The sequence below is a fragment of the Capra hircus genome (assembly GCF_001704415.2).
Source record: "Capra hircus breed San Clemente chromosome X unlocalized genomic scaffold, ASM170441v1, whole genome shotgun sequence".
NCBI lineage: Eukaryota > Metazoa > Chordata > Mammalia > Artiodactyla > Bovidae > Capra > Capra hircus.
Window position 1 is genome coordinate 31,763,354 of NW_017189516.1, and position 22,541 is coordinate 31,785,894.

General features: G+C 39.2%; 1 protein-coding gene across 1 annotated transcript in view; it reads left to right on the forward strand.

Moving 5' to 3' along the window:
* Nucleotides 1-4,662: 4,662 nt before the first annotated feature.
* Nucleotides 4,663-22,541, forward strand: part of SYTL5 (synaptotagmin like 5) — a 115,516-nt gene continuing 97,637 nt past the window's right edge. Inside the window, exon 1 of the mRNA XM_005700922.3 lies at nt 4,663-5,136. Coding sequence (XP_005700979.1) covers nt 5,018-5,136 — 119 coding nt within the window. The 5' untranslated portion in view covers nt 4,663-5,017. The remainder of the gene's footprint in view (nt 5,137-22,541) is intronic.

A 22,541-nucleotide genomic window follows, 5' to 3' on the forward strand; every position in this document is an offset into this window, starting at 1 on the left:
TAGTATCTCAGCTTGTCTGGGCTACAACAAAAGCACCATAGATTGGATGACTTAAACAAGAAACATTTATTTCTCACACTTTTCGAGACTGGGAAGTCCGAGATGAAGGTGCTGGCATATTTGGTGTTCAGTGAGCGCCCACTTCCAGGCTTTTAGATACTATCTTCTTCCTGTCTCCTTACATGGCAGAAGGGAGGAGGGAGCTCTCATCATTCATGAGGCCTCTGGTCTCTTGAGCTAATCACCTTCCAAAGGCCCCACCTCTGAATATCATCACATAGGGGCTTAGGTTTCAACATATTAATTTTGAAGGGGCACATACTCTCTAGAGCACACAGTGTAGCTGTCATCATAAATTCAGCTTTGCAAACTTTCATTTATCATGATCATTTCCCAATGTGTTTTCTTTCAGTTCTTTTAATGAAATGTTCATACATACAGGAATGTTGAAAAGAAATACAGTAAACCCTCATGGACTTGCCAACTGGGTTCTGCTATTAACATTTTACCATATTTATTTCATCTCTATAGTTATTACTTTCTTTGATAATTCTTTGAAAATGGTTACAAATAATACACTTACCAACTAGATGCTTCTTTATGTACCTTCTAAGAATAAGAACATTTCAAAGAATATTCTTACTAATAACCACAATATTATTTTCATACTTAAAAGGATTAGTAATTTCATATTATCTAGTATCTGGTCCATATTCACGTGTCCTCGGTATCCTTAAAAAATTTTTTTAATAACTTTTGTTTTAAAGGATCTAATCTAAATAATCAAGGTTTTTGTATTGTATTTAGTTATTTGGTTATATGGCTCTTTGGACTCTTAATCTATAAGAATTCATCCATTTTCTTCTTCTTCTTCTTCTTCTTTGTTTTTTTTTATTTTTGTCGTTGACTTGGAAATGTGTTGGTTAATCCAGAATGTAAAGTACTCCCATTTTATATTTGTAAAACATACTATTTTTTTTAATGTCCAACCCTGATGAATTTTAAGTGTGTGTTACTCAAAACAGATGCTTTTAAAGAAACTTAGGTCTTTGTGGGATGTTGTGGGAATTTTTCCTTATTGCATTTTGTGTGGTACCGAGCAGAGGGAATGACCTGTCCTGAGTTACCTAGCAATAGAATGACATCCAAACCATCTGGTCCTCTTTTTAAATATTTTAGCTCAGTTTGGCGAGGCTACTGGCCAAAAGAGGGAAAATCCCATATCTGAAATGCTGAAGGAGAGAGATCTATTTGTAAGTGAAGGTTTTGAAGAAGAAAATAAACATGAGCTCATCCCTCCTGATTTGACTAGTGTTCACTGACTGGGTCCATTTAACTAAAAGAATGAAACTCAAAATAAAAAAAGAATGAGACTCCTCTCTAGATCAAATACACTCCTGGTTAGTGTTACTCTTTTTTGTCACTTGATTAAAATGTGTACATAGTGGGTAAGGGATTCCAATAGCAGAGGATATGAACTAGCTTAACACAGTCATCCAAAAATGGTACATATTGGGACTTCCCTGGTTGTCCAGTGGTTAAGACTCTGCACTTCCAATGCAGGGGATGTGAGTTTGAACCCTAATCTGGGAACTGAGATCCCACATGCTGTGTGGCACAGCCAAAAAATAAACAAATAATACAAAAATGGTACCTACTTAAGTAAATTAATCACAGCCCAGATGCTGGTCCTCCAAGGGTTCAGAAATGTGATTTGATTAGCATACAGAGAGCAAATCAGACGTAGGTTCAAACTAAACTAGACACAGAGGGTTCCATTGGGAGGACCAGGACATCCATTTCTTGAAGGGAGAGCTCTAGGGGAAGCAAACTGCAATCAGAAGTCTCCAGAAGAAAGTTAAACTCAAGCAAGAGTGAAATAGTTGTCTGCTTTGAGATATTGATGACATGAAAATTTGCCAGACTAAGTCCTCATCACCCAACACGGTGTATGTACTATTGGGAACAAATAGTTAATTTTCACTTGGAGGCCCAAATGCTTCTGCTCGGGTCTGAGTCTGGCTGGGCACCATCAGCATGTAGCTCTCTGGATCTTCTCTGTCTTGTTCCACGCTCACTGTCTCCTCTTCTCCATCCTGTGTTTTTCCAAAAGGACTGGATGCCCAGCATTTTGATTCCATGTTACTAAATGATATAGTCCCGTCCGCCTTCTGGAGGAAACATCTTGATTTTTTTGATAAAATTTTGTCTATTTCTGATCTCCTTGGTCATTCATTTATAAATCATTCCCATTAGTCTAGGTATAGATGGGTAAAAATCCATTCAGGGCCAATTTCGTTAAACTCTCACTGACTAATTTCATTTTTCTTATATCCATGTTTGATTTCCCATCTTCTCTGTCACCATCCTGCGATAGCCCCATGGTGTTACTCCACCCCTCCCTCTTTTCTCCTTAGGAGTAGACTCTTGGACTTTTAGAAGGCAGACTTGCATATACTTAAGCCCAAGGCAAGGATAACCAGAAGCTTCAGGTCAAGCATTTTTATAGCTCCCAACCTTCTGAATGAATTCTAAATACAATTTTATTCAAGAGTCACATAGGACATTCTAAATCGGACATTGCAAATACACAGTATGTGTTAAGTGAACCTGGCTGTGATGATAGCATATTCATTATCTGAGTTACCAAATGCTTTTCCTATTTTTACCTGAAAATAGATGAGACACAGAAGGGGCAGAAACAACAGCTGTGCTATTTATCTGAGAGAGGCTGCATCTGATGGAAAAAGCAAATCTTTCTATGTCTATGGGTCTATTTCTGCTGTGTAAATAAACTCGGTTACCAAAGGAGAAGGGTAGGTAGGCATTGATTAGGAGGATGGGATTAACATACACACTACTATATATAAAGTGGATAACTTAACAAGGACCTAGTGTATAGCACAGGGAATTCTACTCAATATGTTGTAATAACCTATATGGTAAAATAATCTGAAATACACACACACACACACACACACACAATCACTGTGCTATATCCCTGAATCTAACATCATATTGTAAATCAGCTATGTCCTCAGTTTCTTAGTCGTGTTGGAGTCTTTGTGACCCCATGGATTGTAGCCCACCAGGTTCCTCTGTCCATGAGATTTCCCAGGCAAGAATACTGGAATAGGTTGCTCTTTACTTCTCCAGGGGATCTTCCCAACCCAGGGATCAAACCCACACCTCTTGTGTCTCCTGCATTGACAGGCAAAGTCTTTGCCACTAGTGCCACTGTATTTAAAAAAAAAAAAAAAAAAGCCCAAACCTTTCTGATGAGCCCCGTTTACTCTTAACTTTGTTATTTCCTTTTCGTGTCAATCTTGGCATCCTCTGAGCCTTACAGCCTTTAGGACTTTGGAAATGGGTTAAAGGCCTGCAGTATATTTAAAGAGTCTACTACACTCACTGAGATCTGGTCAGTATCCCCCTCGTGGAATCGCTCTTGTTCTGTGGGAAGCAGTTCAGTTGTAGGTCATTTCAGCAAAGTTCTGGTTTCATTATATTATGCAGAAAACAAACACATGGGGACTTTGGAAAATTAAAGAGGCCCTGGACTAGAGCCTGTCCTTTCAGATCTGAGAATTTGAGGTCAATCTGAACTTATGGTAACTGGGAGACCCCAAAGCAATCTAGGAGTAAGTATCTAGTTGCACTTGGAAATCTGGCTAGAATCAACCAAACCAAGTCACATGCATGTAGACTGTAGTTCAGAGACCTAGAGGGAGGCTGAAGAACATTGTCATGGGATGATGCCAAATCCCAAAACACAATAGGGCATGCTAAGAGCTATCATTCTTAAGGGGATGCACAGAGAGAACCGAAGTACCAAGCCAATGAAAGAATGTGCTCAAGAATTAATATGAAGGAGAGGCCTGGTGAGCTTAAGTTGACAAAATGGGAGTCTTAAAACAACTATCTTGCAGTATGTACTATAGATCTGATATAGTTCACAACCATGTACGTCATAAGATATAAACCTATATTGAAAATAAAATGTCACCCAATAGTTGAAGTTCCTGTGCTCTCTGATTGCATCTCTGAATTTCCCATGAATTTCCTTGTATTTATGCTACGAATGTATGTGGCCTTAAACTAGATGTAATGTCTTTGAAAATTATTTCCTTCATGTATAAGCTGTTAATATTATTCTGCATGAATTCTTCTGCAAGTGTTTTCATTCAACATTATGTTTGTGAGAGAAATTTAGGTTGATGCTTGCAGCACTGGTTCATATTTGTTTTGTTAGTAGTGCTTTTTTATGTTGTGGTTCTAGTTTCAGGGAGGGAGGCAGGGAGGGCAGGGTGGAGCCACTTAAGGGACCTGTCCTGTTGTGGACAGTCCAGGCTGTCCTAGTGACCCAGTTCACCCATGGGTCAGCTGTAAGGGTGGTAACAGGATCTGGCTGGTAGAGGATGCTCGTTATAATGGAAGAAACTGAACTGACATAGAGAACTTGGAATCAACTAAATATAAGTAACTCTTTGATGCTGTAGTAAGTACAATAGATATTTCATCAGTGCATGTTTACAGATTGAAAAGTGGTGTTTGAGTTAGGTACATCACTGTTTCAAATACTAGACACACTTACAAGTGCTTTGGGGAAAATCACCTAATTAATTTTTCTTTCCTTTTTTCCCTCCACCTTTGCAGTATTTTCTGGATTCCGTCCCAGCAGATCTGTTTTCTGCTCTGTAGCTTCCTGCAGTAACGCTGAGCATCATTAGGGGAACTCAGCTGCCATTGGACTGTATATCAAAGCAAAGGCTTTGGAGATCTTTTCAGTTAAAACAATAATGACTTTCTTGAAATGTAATCCCAGTGGAGCTTGTTTTCTGTGTTGCCTGGAAGAATCCTTACCTACCATCAACAGATCTTCAGAGACCCCATAAAAGCTTCTGTTCATCAAGCAACTGAGTGACTCTTGAGTTATTCACGGGGACCTTAAGAACTGTGGGTATCAATTTACCTGGAAAATTCAACCACTGCCACTCAGGACTACTGCTGAAATACCATGTCTAAGAACTCTGAGTTCATCAACCTGTCATTTTTATTAGATCATGAGAAGGAGATGATCCTGGGAGTCCTAAAGAGAGATGAATATTTGAAAAAAGTAGAGGACAAGAGAATAAGGTAATATTCTTTTGTCTGCCTTCTTGACTGCTTTCTGTTTGTTGGAAACAGTTTAGACCAGAATTGGGGCAACTCCAACCACACTGGAGACCAGTGTAGGTCAGTGTCTTCCTGCATTCCAAACAATAGCATAGATATTAGAAAACATCTTTGGCACCTTATCATTTAGCCAGAAAGAAGGTTGGAATTGAGTGGTAAATATGGTGTTGATGAGGATGTTCGTTTGCCAGTGACATCATAACTTGTAGTTAAGTGGAAGGACTGCCCAGGTTTGAGTACCAGCCCTGGGATGTAGTAGTTGTGTGACCTTGAATCAGGGACTCGACTTAGTTTCTTCATCAAAACAGCAGGGGTAAGTATAGCACTCATCTTATAGGGCTGTTGCAAAGATTAAGGAAGATAATATGTAGTACCTGGTACTTCAGTGCACAGTAATTTTTATCTATTATTTACTTGTATAATATCTTTATTTGGTCAATCTTAGTGGAAATTTGTATCAACCAGAGCTGTGAGAGGAAGAGTGTCTGGAAACTGAGAAGTTCCCATTGTATCCCAGAAATCATTTGAATTTTTTGAAATAAGTTTCTGTGTGAGGAAAGTTGAGTAATGTGGACAGAATTGAGTTTCACATGGGTTGTAGGCAGGGTTGATATTTAGCTGAACCCCTAGGTGTGGCCTCATCTGTGTTTCAGCCAGCATCCATTCTGATTGGTTACATCATCGGTTCCCAATGATCAAAGCATCATTCTGATTGGTTACTACGTTCATTATGATTGGTTGCTGCCTGACCTGTCCTGCTTGTTAAGTGTATTTGGTTATTATGTCTCACCCCTGAGTAGAAGGACAGAAATAAGCAGAGTTCCTTCCTCAGTCACTGTCTACTGTGTAACGTGTAGTTTTGTGTGTTGAGTATCTCCAAAAACTGCAATCAGAAGCTTATGTTTGTTTTACTTGAGAAAACACATCATAAGATTACCCTTACATGTTGCAAAAATATTCAGTGTGCCTAAAGGAACTAGGATGTTTAGAACTGGAAAGACATTGAAATATTCTTGATTGATGCTTATTTCATAATGAAGAGCTAAGAGTTTTCAATTTCATTATTCTAAGGCATTCAGCTAATCTTAAAGGCTTTGATGAAATATGCTGTACTTTTTCTATGCCTAGAATTCAGGTGGCAGTGAAATCCAGTTAATAATGATTTTAAAGAATTCCAAAGTGATATTTTTGGCATTGATAGTCCAGTCTTGAAAAGTGACTAAATTTTCTAATGGCATTGAAAAAGTTCTATTGTTTATGGGAGACAGGGTACTAAGGAGTTATTGATAACATTCGCTGAGGAATTAAAAATCACTCTGCTCAGGAAAAAGCAATTTAATAATCAGATCCCAGGAAAGACTGAAGTCTAGTGAACGGGACTTTGTTCAGAATATTTGTTCCTGTCATTCTCAGTAACTTTTAGTAATGATCTAGTATACTCCCTCTTTTTCTCTACCTTCCCTTGCCTTCTTTCCTTATTCTCTGTAAGGGAAATTTGGCCAAATCTGTAATATACAATAGAGCTATCAAGAATAAACATTGATTCCCTGGCTCTTTAAACATTGGGAAGACAGCAGAAGAAAGACTTTTACAGACCTAAGAGATGTTATTATAGAAAAAAGATTTTTTTGAAAAAGGCAATGTCATTCCCTTCCTTAATAACAACACTGTCTAGTATTTAGTGCAGTTTTTTTGCTGCACTGACTGTGTTAGATGCTCTGTCTCATTTTATTGTGAGCTATCAAGATAGGAGCCCAGACGAAATGACTCAGGCTCTGTCCCTCTTCACAGCTTCCTGTATTGAGAAGCCATTCCAAAGTGGGTAATGTGGTGTTTAGAGTACATTGCTGTCAAATCACCCATTTCCGTTTGCAAATTCAAATCTTAGTTACACCATGAAGTCTTATCATCACTTTAGACTAATCGCCTGTATAGATATAAGTTCCTCACTTGACAGAACAGAAACAATAACAGTAGCTACCTCATGAGCTTGTTGTAAGGATTAAATAAGGTAATATTACCAAGAGCCTAGAACAAGACTGACTTACAGTAAGCACTTAATAATGGCTGGCTAAAATCATTAGAGCTTATTGTTGGTTTGCGTTGCCCTTGATCTTATGAGTTGTTGTGAACCGTCACTCCAATCCTTTCCAGCCCCTTTGCTGGATTTGTGCTCTCATCTCCCAGTTTCCACGTGCTTTACTTCTAAAGACTGGCACCTTCCACCTTCTTTGGAGGACTACCTTTGGGTGGCTGGAGTAGCCCATAGGTGTAAAGGACCACATGTACCAGATAAACTTGCGTTTTTGTCCCCACTGGGTTGCCCCAAGCCAATGGCTCATGGGTATAGAAACCCCTTGCTTCCAGACTCTGAAATACAACTACTTATTTCCCCAAATTTTTATTGGATGATTATTGCTTTACAACGCTGTGTTAACTTCTATTGTACATCAATGTGAATCTGTTGTATGTATACATATATCCCCCCACCTTGAGCCTTCCTTCCACCGCAACCCCCCGACCCCCACCACCTCACTCATCGAGGTCCTCACAGAGTACTGAGCTAAGCTCCCTGTGCTATACAACAGGTTCCCACTAACATTCTATTTTACACATGCTAGTGTATATATGTCAATTCCCGTTTTCACAAGTCCATTCTCTAGGTCTGTGTCTCTATTCCTGCCCTGCAGATAGGTTGCAATGCAACTTCTGCTTCAGAGCTGCCCATGGGATCATGCTGAGACTGGCCTGTCACTATAAGTTACACCCTTCCTAGCCTCCCTTCTCTTCCCTTTCCTCCTTCCCCTACTCCCTTTTGCCCTTCTCCCTCACAGGTTCCTCCTGAGAGCAGTTCATAAGTCACGTGCACAGGTATCTACATCTCCAAGTTAGTTCCTCAAAAACCCAACCAGGAGATTGGTCAGACCAGGCAGTGAACTTAGTTAATTTCCTTCTATATCCTCCAAAATCATCAACACAAAGAATTTATGGTGTGGCAGATTTTATTATAACAGTAAACATTGATGCTAGCTATTACAACCATTGTTTTCACTAGGCTACAGCTGTGTGTGTTGGTACTTTGTGGGAGTCTGGAGGAATAAGTAAGTTATGATGAATAAGATAGAAAGTAAAGGAATGGTTTCACAGAAGAGCTAATGTAAGGTTTCTGTTTGGGAGGTTAGATGGTTTGACAGAATTCTTCCACCTCTAGGAGATTTTCTTTTGTAAATTTATTTATTTATTTGGGGGCATTCTGGGTCTTCATTGCTGCATGGGCTTTCTCTAATTGGGGCGAGCAGGGGCTACTCTTCCTTGTGGTGCATGAGCTTCTCATTACAGTGACTTTTCTTATTGCAGAGCACAGGTTCTATGATGCACAAGCTTCAGCAGTTACAGCGCATGGGCTCAATAGTTGTGGCTCCTGGGCTCAAGAGCACAGGCTCAGTAGTTGTGGTGCATGGGCTTAGTTGCCCATTGAAGCCCCCTTCCATAATATCTTTTAGCAACTGAACATTAGCTTTTAGATCTGTGACAGCTTAACCTTAGATTAAATCATTTGTCCAGCTAGTAAAGATCAGAGCCCATGTTCTCTCATTGCATTATTGCTTTCTTTCCCGCTATGCTTTGATGCTTTTGCGGAACTGCACCTATTCCGACCCTGTTGAAAGCCCATCCACAGCTTTACTAATAATTGTCAAAGAATTGGAACAGAACAGAAACAGTTCTATAGTCTGGTATTTATTGACAGCTCTGACCTACAAGCTATATAACATATAATACAACTTTTTTTGAAGTGTTGCTCTTATACAATAAAAACTAACAGGAGTTTTGTATGTATGTGGTTCTACCCTTTATGCTGGTTGAAAACCAAAGTGCAAGCACATAATGACATGTTCCACATAGGGAGCTCAGCTGAGATGGGCCACCAGGCAAATAGGAATTAGTGTCATCAAAAGACCACGGTGCCCAGCCTGGGAACGTTATGGCTTTGTCTTTAAGTGTTTGATTCCATCATTTTCCAGCACAATGGTGGAAGAAAGAGGAGGACGGAGAGACAAAAGGTGAGAGTGCATTTAAATTAGCTGTTTGGAATCTTTCAGATAAGCTAAATATTTGGTTCAAATGGATTTGAAGCGATTTCAAGAATTACCCATTCACCCGGGAAGTAAGGGCAACCAGTAAGTGCCAAACAACAGTATCTTCTTAATACTCTACAAATGTTTGATCTGTTGGGCTGTTTGTTTTTTCAACTCTTATCACTGCCACTAAGAATGAAATTGGTTTGACCTTCTCAAGAGCCTAAAGACACACTGTTCCCATTAAACACCAGGAGAACTATTGGAGTGGACTTCTAGTTTGGTAAACATCTTGTTTTATTCCTAGTATTAAATAGAATTGCCACAAAGCTTCTTAATAGATTAACAGAAACTCTCAGCATGAACATCCTTGTTCTCTAATAGAACCCAAACTCTTAGTGAGTCACAGAGACCTGGGGGAAAAAATCTGACTCTGCCTTAAACGAATTTAAAACCTTAGGGGTTTTCTCACTAAATACCTTATTAATTCCAACATATACACACACATAGGGAAACTAAGTTAATTTCGATTCTATACCATTTTCCTTCAAGTGATTCATATTGTAAGTCTCATCATAGGCACAGGGCCACAAATACCTGATATTTGATGACATTTCAAACCATAGATTGTCCAGTCTGACAAGTGTAATTATTTAGACATTGTTTTTGTTTGAAATAATACGGTCACCATAGTCATGAGTAAAATTGTTATCTATGTAGATATGTATGTATTCGTATATGTGTATATAAATATATGTGTGTGTCTATATGTCTTAATACACACACAGTTGACCCTTACATAGTGCAGGGTTTAGGGGTTCTCAACCTCCCTATTAAAAACTAGAGACATCACTTTGCCGACTAGTCTCTATTTTCAAAGCTATGGATTTTCCAGTAGTTATGTACGGATGTGAGAGCTGGACCATAAAGAAGGCTGAGCGCCAAAGAGTTGATCCTTTCAAACTGTGGTGCTGGAGAAGACTCTTGAGAGTTCCTTGGACAGCAAGGATATCAAACCAGTCAATCCTAAAGGAATCAGTTCTGAATATTCATTGGAAGGACTCCAATACTTCGGCCACCTGATGTAAAGAACTGGCTCATTGGAAAAGATGCTGATGCTGGGAAAGATTAAAGGCAGAAGGAAAAGGGGATGGCAGAGGATGCATGGTTGGATGGCATCATTGACTGACTGATTTTGAGCAAACTCTGGGAGATAGAGGACACAGAAGGCTTATGTGCTGCAGTCCATGGGGTCAGAAAGACCTGGACATGACTTAGCGACTGAATAACAACAACCCTCCGTATAGCCAAAAATTGGAGTATAACTTACAGTTGGCCCTTTGTGTCCTCAGTTCTACATCTGAGGATTCAATGAACCATAGATTATGTAATGCTGTAGTATTTACTACTGAAAAAATTTGTGTATAAGTGGACCTGTGCAGTTCAAACCTGTATTGTTCAAGAATCAGTTGTATACATCTCTTTGATTATTCCCTGAATTCCTCTTTCATTATCCTTTCCTTTCCTTGCATACTGTCTCCAGCTAGATTTGGTGTAGAGGACATGACCCTAGGCAGCAAGGATTCATTTGCACTCATGTCTAGAAAGGTGCCATTCCCTTTTAGCCCATGTAATCTACAACACGGCTGGATGTCCATAGGGTAGGATGTCAGGGCTGGGAGAATGAATTCATCTTCCACAATTAGGTCAGTTCATAAGGGAAGATTTAATTAAGCAAATACTAACTGTATTCCTGGGGAAATGTGCGTATTTTTCCCTAGGTAAATGCACATGAAAGCTTCACTAACAAAAATGTTACCTCTGACATTTTAGTTTTCAGGAGTAAGACCATTTTATATGAAGTTAATCTCTAAATATTAAGGTTCCTATAGTAATAGGAGTTAGGGTTTAATTGACTTAACTGTAATAAGAATAGGCTAACATGTATTTAATAAATTTTCTAATCATTATTTCTTTGCAGAGTAATTAAGCACATCTGGTAAACATTTCATACGAATGTCTAAAACTGATACAGCTGTTACATGGCAAAGGACTGTTTTAGGTTTCTAAACTTAATGCACTAAGATCTATAAAGGGCATCAATAACTACAGTAGTTTTATATTATAAATTCTTAATTTACAAAGGAATATTTAGCATCTTATGATACACTTTTTATTATGGAAATAATATTTATGACAGAAAATTAGAAAAAACATACAATATGAACTTTAAAAACCACATGGGACCCTCTTCACAGAGATAGCTTCCACTTTTACATTTCTTTTCTGTTACTTTTATGTGTGTACATGTAATGTTCATATAATTGGGACCATATTATATATGTAATTTTGTATCCTCTAACTTTATTGTTGTTGCTCAGTCGTGTCTGACTCTGTGCGACCCAAGGGAATACAATATGCCAGGTTTCACTGTCTTTCACTATCTCCCAGAGTTTGCGCAAACTCCTAAAATTGAGTCAGTGATGCCATCCAACCATCTCATTCTGTGTCACTTCTCCTCCTGCCGTCAATCTTTTCAAGGATCAGGGTCTTTTCCATTGAAATGGCCCTTCACATCAGGTGGCCAAAGTACTGGAACTTCAGCATCAGTCCTTGCAATGAATATTCAGGGTTGATTTCCTTTAGGATTGACTGGCCTGATATCCTTGCTATCCAAGGGACTCTCGAGAGCCTTCTCCAGCATCACAGTTAGAAAGTGTCAGTTCTTTAGTGTTCAGCCTCCTTTATAGTCCACCTCGAACATCTGTAAATGATTCCTGGAAAAACCATAGCTTTGACTCTGCAAACCTTTTTCAGCAAAGTGATGTCTCTGATTTTTAATATGCTGTCTAGGTTTGTCATAGCTTTTCTTCCAAGGAGCAAGTGTCTTTTAATTTCATGACTGCAGTCACCATTTGCAGTGATTTTTGGAGCCCAAGAAAATAAAATCTGTCACTGTTTCCATTTTTCCACCATCTACTTGCCATGAAGTGATTACATCAGATGCCATGATCTTACTTTTTTGAATGTTGAGGTTTTATTTTTTTAGTGAAGGATAATTGCTTTACAGAATTTTGTAGTTTTCTGTCAAACCTCAACATGAATCAGCCATAGGTATATGTATATCCCCTCCCTTTTGAACCTCCCATCTCCCTCCCCATCCCACCCCTCTAGGTTGATAAAGAGCCCCTGTTTGAGTTTCCTGAGCCATACAGCAAATTCTCATTGGCTATTTATTTTACATATGGTAATTAAGTTTCCACAGTACACTTTCCATACATCTCACCCTGTCCTTCCCTCTCCCCATGTCCATAACTCTATTCTCTATGTCTGTTTGTCTTTTGCTGCCCTGTAAATAAATTATTCAGTGTGGTTTTTCTAGATTTTGTATATATGTGTTAGAATACGATATTTATCTTTCTCTTTCTGATTCACTTCACTCTTTATAATAGGTTCTAGGTTTATCCACTTTATCAGAACTGACTCAAATGCATTCCCTTTTATGGCTGAGTAATAGTCCATTGTGTGTATGTACCACAACTTCTTTACCCATTCATCTGTTGATGGACATCTGGGTTGCTTCCATGTTCTAGCTATTGTAAATGGTGCTACAATAAACAATGAGATACATGTGTCTTTTTCAACCCTGGTTTCCTCAGGGTATATGTCTAGGAGTCAGATTGCTGGGTCATATGGTGATTTTCTCCTTAGTTTTTTTTAAGGAATCTCTATACCAGACCACCTGACCTGCTTCTTGAGAAATCTGTATGCAGGTCAGGAAGCAACAGTTAGAACTGAACATGGAACAACAGACTGGTTCCAAATAGGAAAAGGAGTACGTCAAGGCTGTATATTGTCACCCTGCTTATTTAACTTCTATGCAGAGTACATCATGAGAAACGCTGGACTGGAAGAAACACAAGCTGGAATCAAGATTGCCGGGAGAAATATCAATAACCTCAGATATGCAGATGACACCACCCTTATGGCAGAAAGTGAAGAGGAACTCAAAAGCCTCTTGATGAAACTGAAAGAGGAGAGGGAAAAAGTTGGCTTAAAGCTCAACATTCAGAAAACGAAGATCATGGCATCCAGTCCCATCACTTCCTGGGAAATAGACAGGGAAACAGTGGAAACAGTGTCAGACTTTAATTTTGGGGGCTCCAAAATCACTGCAGATGGTGACTGCAGCCATGAAATTAAAAGATGCTTACTCCTTGGAAGAAAAGTTATGACCAACCTAGATAGCATATTCAAAAGCAGAGACATTACTTTGCCGACTAAGGTCCGTCTAGTCAAGGCTGTGGTTTTTCCAGTGGTCATGTATGGATGTGAGAGTTGGACTGTGAAGAAGGCTGAGAGCCAAAGAATTGATGCTTTTGAACTGTGGTGTTGGAGAAGACTCTTGAGGGTTCCTTGGACTGCAAGGAGATCCAACAAGTCCATTCTGAAGGAGATCAGCCCTGGGATTTCTTTGGAAGGAATGATGCTAAAGCTGAAACTCCAGTACTTTGGCCACCTCATGTGAAGAGTTGACTCATTGGAAAAGACTCTGATGCTGGGAGGGATTGGGGGCAGGAGAAGAAGGGGACGACAGAGGATGAGATGGCTGGATGGCATCACTGACTTGATGGACATGAGTCTGAGTGAACTCTGGGAGTTGGTGATGGACAGGGAGGCCTGGCATGCTGCGATTCATAGCGTCACAAAGAGTCGGACACGACTGAGCAACTGAACTGAACTGATACTGTCTTCCATAGTGGCTGTTATCAATTTGCATTCCCACCAACAGTGCAAGAGTGTTCCCTTTTCTCCACACCCTCTCTAGCATTTATTGTTTGTAGACTTTTTGATGATGGCCATTCTGACTGGTGTGAGGTCTCATTGTAGTGTTGATTTGCATTTCTCTAATAATGAGCAATGTTGAGGATCTTTTCATGTGTTTGTTAGCCATCTGTATGTCTTCTTTGGAGAAATGTCTGTTTAGGTCTCTTTCCCACTTTTTGATTGGGTTGTTTATTTTCCTGGTATTGAGTTGTATGAGCTGCTTGTGTATTTCAGAAATTAATCCTTTGTCAGTTGTTTCATTTGCTATTATTTTCTCCGTTCTGAGGGTTGTCTTTTCACCTTGCTTATAGTTTCCTTTGCTGTGCAAAAGCTTTTAAGTTTAATCAGGTTCCACTTGTTTACTTTTGTTTTTATTTCCATAACTCTAGGAGGTGGGTCATAGAGGATCTTACTTTGATTTATGTCTTCAGGTGTTCTGCCTATGTTTTCCTCTAAGAGTTTTATAATTTCTGGTCTTACATTTAGATCTTTAATCCATTTTGAGTTTATCTTTGTGTATAGTGTTAGGAAGTGTTCTAATTTCATTCTTTTGCACACAGCTGACCAGTTTTCCCAGCACCATTTATTGAAGAGGCTGTCTTTGCCCCATTGTATATTCTTGCCTCCTTTGTAAAAAATAAGGTACCCATAGGGGCATGGGTTTATTTCTGGGCTTTCTATCTTGTTCCATTGGTTTATATTTCTGTTTTTGTGCCAGTACCATACTGTCTTGATGACTGTAGCTTTGTAGTATAATCTGAAGTCAGGAAGGTTGATTCCTCCAGCTCCATTCTTCTTTCTCAAGACTGCTTTGGCTATTCAGGGTCTTTTGTGTTTCCATATAAATTGTGAAATTTTTTGTTCTAGTTCTGTGAAAAATGCCATTGGTCATTTGATACGGGGATCGCATTGAATCTGTAGATTGCATTTGGTAGTATAGTCATTTTCAAAATATTGATTCTTCCTACCCAGGAACATGGAATATCTCTCCATCTGTTTATGTCATCTTCGATTTCTTTCATCAGTGTCTTATAATTTTTAGTATACAATTCTTTTGTCTCCTTAGATAAGTTTATTCCTAGATATTTAATTCTTTTTGTTGCAATGATGAATAGGACTGATTCCCTAAATTCTCTTTCTGATTTTTCATGTTAGTATATAGAAATGGAAGTGATTTCTGGGTATTGATTCTGTATACTGCAACTTTGCTAAATTTACTGATTCAGTTCAGTTCAGTTCAGTCACTTAGTCATGTCCGACTCTTTGAGACCCCATGAATCGCAGCACGCCAGGCCTCTCTGTCCATCACCAACTCCCAGAGTTCACTCAGACTAGCGCCCATCGAGTCCGTGATGCCATCCAGCCATCTCATCCTCAGTTGTCCCCTTCTCCTCCTGCCCCCAGTCCCTCCCAGCATCAGAGTCTTTTCCAGTGAGTCAACTCTTTGCATGAGGTGGCCAAAGTACTGGAGTTTCAGCTTTAGCATCATTTCTTCCAAAGAAATCCCAGGGCTGATCTCCTTCAGAATGGACTTGTTGGATCTCCTTGCAGTCCAAGGGACTCTCAAGAGTCTTCTCCAACACCACAGTTCAAAAGCATCAATTCTTCGGCACTCAGCCTTCTTCACAGTCCAACTCTCACATCCATACATGACCACTGGAAAAACCACAGCCTTGACTAGACGGACCTTAGTCGGCAAAGTAATGTCTCTGCTTTTGAATATGCTATCTAGGTTTGTCATAACTTTTCTTCCAAGGAGTAAGCATCTTTTAATTTCATGGCTGCAGTCACCATCTGCAGTGATTTTGGAGCCCCAAAATTAAAGTCTGACACTGTTCCCACTGTTTCCCTGTCTATTTCCCAGGAAGTGATGGGACTGGATGCCATGATCTTTGTTTTCTGAATGTTGAGCTTTAAGCCAGCTTTTTCACTCTCCTCTTTCAGTTTCATCAAGAGGCTTTTGAGTTCCTCTTCACTTTCTGCCATAAGGGTGGTGTCATCTGCATATCTGAGGTTATTGATATTTCTCCCGGCAATCTTGATTCCAGCTTGTGTTTCTTCCAGTCCAGCGTTTCTCATGATGTACTCTGCATAGAAGTTAAATAAGCAGGGTGACAATATACAGCCTTGACGTACTCCTTTTCCTATTTGGAACCAGTCTGTTGTTCCATGTTCAGTTCTAACTGTTGCTTCCTGACCTGCGTACAGATTTTTCAAGAGGCAGGTCAGGTGGTCTGGTATTCCTATCGCTTTCAGAATTTTTCATAGTTTATTGTGATCCACACAGTCAAAGGCTTTGGCATAGTCAATAAAGCAGAAATAGATGTTTTCCTGGAACTCTCTTGCTTTTTTGATGATCCAGCGGATGTTGGCAATTTGATCTCTGGTTCCTCTGCCTTTTCTAAAACCAGCTTGAACATCAGGAAGTTCACGGTTCACATATTGCTGAAGCCTGGCTTGGAGAATTTTGAGCATTACTTTACTAGCATGTGAGATGAGTGCAATTGTGCGGTAGTTTGAACATTCTTTGGCATTGCCTTTCTTTGGGATTGGAATGAAAACTGACCTTTTCCAGTCCTGTGGCCACTGCTGAGTTTTCCAAATTTGCTGGCATATTGAGTGCAGCACTTTTACAGCATCATCTTTCAGGATTTGAAACAGCTCTACTGGAATTCCATCACCTCCACTAGCTTTGTTCATAGTGATGCTTTCTAAGGCCCACTTGACTTCACATTCCAGGATGTCTGGCTGTAGATGAGTGATCACACCATCATGATTATCTGGGTCATGAAGATCCTTTTTGTACATTTCTTCCATGTATTCTTGCCACCTCTTCTTAATATCTTCTGCTTCTGTTAGGTCCATACCATTTCTGTCCTTTATCGAGCTCATCTTTGCATGAAATGTTCCCTTGGTATCTCTAATTTTCTTGAAGAGTTGTCTAGTCTTTCCCATTCTGTTGTTTTCCTCTATTTTTAGCTCTAGTAATTTTCTGTTCCTATCTTCAGGGCTTTCTATATACAGTATCATGCCATCTGCAAACAGTGAGAGCTGAACTTCTTTTTTGATCTGGATTTTTTTAATTCTCTGATTGCAGTAATTAGCACTTCCAGAACTATGCTGAATAATAGTGGTGAAAGTGGACACCCTTGTCTTGTTCCTGATCTCAGAGGGAATGCTTTCATTTTTTCATCTTTGAGAATAATGTTTGCTGTAGGCTTATCATATATGGCCTTTACTATGTTGAGGTAGTTCTATGCCCATTTTTTGAAGAGTTTTAATCATAAATGGGTGCCGAGTTTTGTCAAAGGCTTTTTCTGCATCTATTGAGATGATCATATGGTTTTTATCTTTCAATTTGTTAATATGGTGTATCACATTGATTGATTTGCATATATTGAAGAATCCTTGCACCCCTGAAATAAACCCAACTTGATCATGGTGTATGAGCTTTTTGATGTGTTGCTGAATTTGTGTTGCTATTTAATGTTTTTCTTGTTTCTTGAGGTAGGATTGTATTGCTGTAAACTTCCCTCTTAGAACTGCTTTTGCTGCATCCCATAGGTTTTGTGTTGTCATGTTTTCATTGTCATTTGTTTCTAGAAATTTTTTTATTTCCCTTCTGATTTCTTCAGTAACCTTTGGTTATGTAGAAACATGTTGTTTAATCTCCATTTGTTTGTGTTTCTGACAGTTTTTTCTTGTAATTGATATCTAGTCTCATAGTATTGTGGTCAGAGAAGATACTTGATACAATTTCAATTTTCCTAAATTTACTGAGGTTTGATTTGTGACCCAAGATGTGGTCTATCCTAGATAATGTTCCAGGTGTACTTGAGAGGAACGTGTATTCTTCTGCATTTGGATGGAATGTCCTGAAGATATCAGTGAGATCCATCTCATCTAATGTATCATTTAAGATTTGTGTTTCCTTATTAATTTTCTGTTTTGCTGATCTGTCCATTGATGTGAGTGGGGTGTTAAAGTCTCCTACTATTATTGTGTTACTGTCAGTTTCTCCTTTTATGTCTGTTAGTGTTTGTCTTATGTATTGAAGTGTACCTATGTTGGGTGCATAGATATTTACAATTGTTATATCTTCCTATTATATTGATCCCTTGATCATTATGTAGTGTCCTTCCTTATCTCTTGTTATATTCTTTATTTTAAGGTCTATTTTGTCTGATATGAGTATTGCTACTCCAGCTCTCTTTTGCTTCCCATTTGCAAGGAATATATTTTTCCATCCTCTCACTTTCAGTCTATATGAGTCTTTAGGTCTGAAGTGGGTTTCTTGTAGATAGCATATATATGGGTCTTGTTTTCATATCCATTCGGCCAGTCTGTGTCTTTTGGTTGGAGCATTTAACCCATTTACATTTAAAGAAATTATTGATATATATGTTTCTATTTCCATTTTCTCAGTTGTTTTGGGTTGATTTTATAGATCTTTTTTCTTCTCTTCTATTTCTTGACTATATAATTTCCTTTAACATTTGTTCTAAAACTGGTTTGGTGTTACTGAATTATCTTAACTTTTGCTTGTCTGAAAAGCTTTTTATTTCTCCATCAATTTTGAATGAGATCCTTGCTGGGTACAGTAATCTTGGTTGTAGATTTTTCCCTTTCAGTACTTTAAATATATCTTGCTATTCCCTTCTGGCCTGCAGTTTCTGCTGAAAGATCAGCTGTTAAGCATATGGGTTTCCCTTGTATGTTACTTCTTGCTTCTCCCTTGCTGCTTTTAATACTCTTTCTTTCTGTTAAGTCTTGGTTAGTTTTTAGTATGTGTCTTGGTGTGTTTCTCCTTGGGTTTTTTTCTGTGTGGGACTCTTTGTGCCTCTTGGACTTGATTGACTATTTCCTTTTCCATGTTGGGAAAATTTTCAAGTATAATCTCTTGAAAAATTTTCTCATACCCTTTTTCTCTTCTTCTTCTGGGACCCCTGTAATTCGAATATTGGTGCATTTGATATTGTCCCAAAGGTCTCTGAGACTATCCTCAGTTTTCACTCTTTTTACTTTATTCTGCTCTTCATAAGTTATTTCCACCATTTTATCTTCTAGCTCACTAATTTGTTCTTCTGCTTCAGATATTCTGCTATTGATTCCTTCTAGAGTATTTTTAATTTCAGTAATTGTGTTGTTTGTCTCTTCATGTTTATCCTTTAATTCATCTGTGTTTTTGTTAATTGATTCTTGCATTTTCTCAATTTTGCTTTCAAGGTTTTAGATCATCTTTATTATCATTATTCTGAATTATTTTCCAGGTAGTTTGCCTATTTCCTCTTCATTTATTTGGACTTCTTTGTTTCTAGTTTGTTCCTTCATTTGTGTAGTATTTCTCTGCCTTTTCACTATTTTTTTTTTAAATTTACTGTGTTTTAGGTCTCCTTTCCCCCGACTTCAAGGTTGAATTCTTTCTTCCTTTTCATTTCTGCCCTCCTAAGATTGTTCCAGTGGTTTGTGTAAGCTTCTTATAGTGTGAGATTTCTGCTGAGTTTTTGTTTGTTTGTCTGTTTTTCCTCTGATGGGCCAGGCTGAGTGAGGTGGTAATTCTGCCTGCTGATGATTTGGCTTGTATTTTTATTTTCTTTGTTGTTTAGATGAGGTGTCCTGCACAGGGTGCTATTGGTGGTTGGGTGATGCTGGGTCTTGTATTCCATTGGTTTCCTTTATGTGAGTTCTCACTACTTGATACCCACTAGGGTTAGTTCTCTGGTAGCCTAGGGTCTTGGAGTCAGTTCTCCCACTCCAAAGGCCCAGGGCTTGATTTCTGGTCAAGAAACAAAGATTCCACAAATGGTTTGTTATGGCATTAAGTGATATTAAAACAAATATCTAAAAACAAGAAACCAAAGATGAACCCCAGACAAATGGCAGTTACAAACTCAGGCAAATAGTAATTCAAATAATGGAATATACACGTATATATATACACCCATGAGCAAAGTCAAAACAGTCCAACAAATATAAAATACAATAGATTGACCCAGTGAACAAAGGAAATAAACAATTATATTTACCAGTTAAGAACAAAACTAACTAAAGCACAAACTGGAAAACAAGACTAAAGCAAAGTGCCAAGTGGGGAATAAAACAATGAAAACAAAACTAACAAATATGTTGAAAGGAAAGAAAGAAAAGAAAGCAAGAATAGATATGCAAAGTTAAATAGAGGTAGATGAAGAAGATTTATATACATTAAAGATTAACTGCAAGGGGGAGAGAAGATTAGGAAAGGCAAACAAAGGAATAAGTGTAGAAGAGATATAATAGGGTCCAGGTTCGATGTATGATACTGGATGCTTGGGGCTGGTGCACTGGGACGACCCAGAGGGATGGTACGGGGACGGAGGAGGGAGGGGGGTTCAGGATGGGGAACACGTGTATACCCATGGTGGATTCATGTTGATGTATGGCAAAACCAATACAATATTGTAAAGTAATTAACCTCCAATTAAAATAAATTTATATTAAAAATTTTTAAAAAGAATTAAAAAATAAAAAGTTTAAAAAGTTATAAAATGAGAAAAGAAAAAAAATGGAAGAATAAATAAAAAAGGAAAACTCCACAGAACTGCAGAAGCCCAATGTAGAGGCAGAGGTTTATGACAACAATGAAAAGTGTGGCTGATTATACACATATACATCCATAAGCAAAATCAAAACAGTCCAACAAAAATAAAGTACAATAGATTGACCTGGTGAACAAAGGAAACCAAAAATTATGTCTACCAGAACAAAACTAACTAAAGCACAAACTGGAAAACAAGACTAAAATGAACTGCCAATTGGGGAATAAAACAATGAAAATAAAACTATGTTGAGAGGGAAGGAAAGAAAGAAAAGAAAGAAGAGGTAGATGAAGAAGGTTTATATACATTAAAGATTAACTGCAAGGGAAAAAGAAGAGTAGGAAAATCAAACAAAGGAATACATATAAAAATAATAATAGGTTTAAAATTTAAAAATTAAAATTTAAAAAAAGATAAAAGAAAAAGAAAAAAACTCCCCAGAACTGCAAAAGCCCACAGAGCCAGAGGTTTATAACAACAGTAAAAAACATGACTGAGAAAAAAAAGCTCAAAAGCTTAATTAGATTTTATAGGACATGACTGAAGCGACTTAGCAGCTGCAGCAGCGCCAATAAAATTGACAGCTGCAACAGGGGGGTGGGGATAAAGAAATAAAAAGAAAAAAAATCCAAAACACAAGAATAATTAATGTTTTTCTTGAGTCACTGCTGTCTGAGTCCTTTCCCTCGCTGGGAGTCACAGTCCACCTCATCTCCCTAGGATGCCCTCCAACACTGTGCTGATCTCTGGACCTGCTGTGGGGGCAGCTCAGATTCTAATGTTGTCCTACTCCTCTGTGTTCTTGCATCCAGTGTCCACAGCTATCAGAACTAGTGTGTTTTCTTTTGTGGGAGCTCTCAATGACATTTTATATATTCCATAGACACAGAGTCTGCCTAGTTGATCGTGTGGATTGAGTCTGCAGCTTATACAGCTGGTGGGAAGGTTTGGGGTCTTTTTCCTTAGCCACACTGCCCCTGGGTTTCAATTGTGGTTTTATTTCCACCTCTGCATGTGGGTTGTCCACTGGGGTTTGCTCCTGAGGCTGCCCTGGAGGACTTGGGTTTGCCCCTCTGAGGGCCAGGTGTGGAGATGGTCCATCTGCTTGGGTTGCAGGGGTTCTGGCAGCACCAGGTACTCAGCGGAGTTGGTGGCTAGGGCAGCAGGAAATATAGTGCTCTTGAAGGGTATGGCGACCAGTATTGGCCAATACGCTCCAGGATTCTTGCCTGGAGAACCCCCGTCCCTGTGGAGAAGCCTGGCAGGCCACAGTCTACAGGGTCACAAAGAGATGGACACTACCTGAAGTGACCCTGTGAGCATAGGTGCAAGATTTTTTTTTTTTTGCCTGTGGCAGCTCTGCCCCAGCTAGTGTTGAGTGTGAAGGTGGCACAGCTGCTTGGCTTGTGGGGACCGTGGCAGCACCAAGTGTACAGGGACATGGGCTGCCTCTGCTGCAGTAGTTATGGCCCTATCAGAGTCTTTTTTTGAGCCTCTTGCAGTTGGCAATCAGAAGGCCTCTTGCCGAGTCTTTCTCCATAGCTTTGCCCATTCAAGCATTTAGAGGGCTTCCTTGCCTGGGGTCCTTCTCTGTTGTTCGGTGCATCAGGCACATAGAGGGGCTCCCCGACTGGGGTCCTACTCTGTATATCAGCACATCAGGCACTTAAAGGGGCACCCTGGATGGGGTCCTACTCTGTAGTGCATCAGGCACTTGATGGGCCAGCCTCTCTATTGCTAATGCTGGTGTGTCGGTGGGGAGAGGCTATGGTGATAGCTCCACCCCCTATGTGTGATTCTACTACAATGGCTGCTGGGTTTTCCTCCATAGGCATTTCCCACTACAACCTCTTCCCTCACATCCCCTCAATCTGTCTCTTCGAGG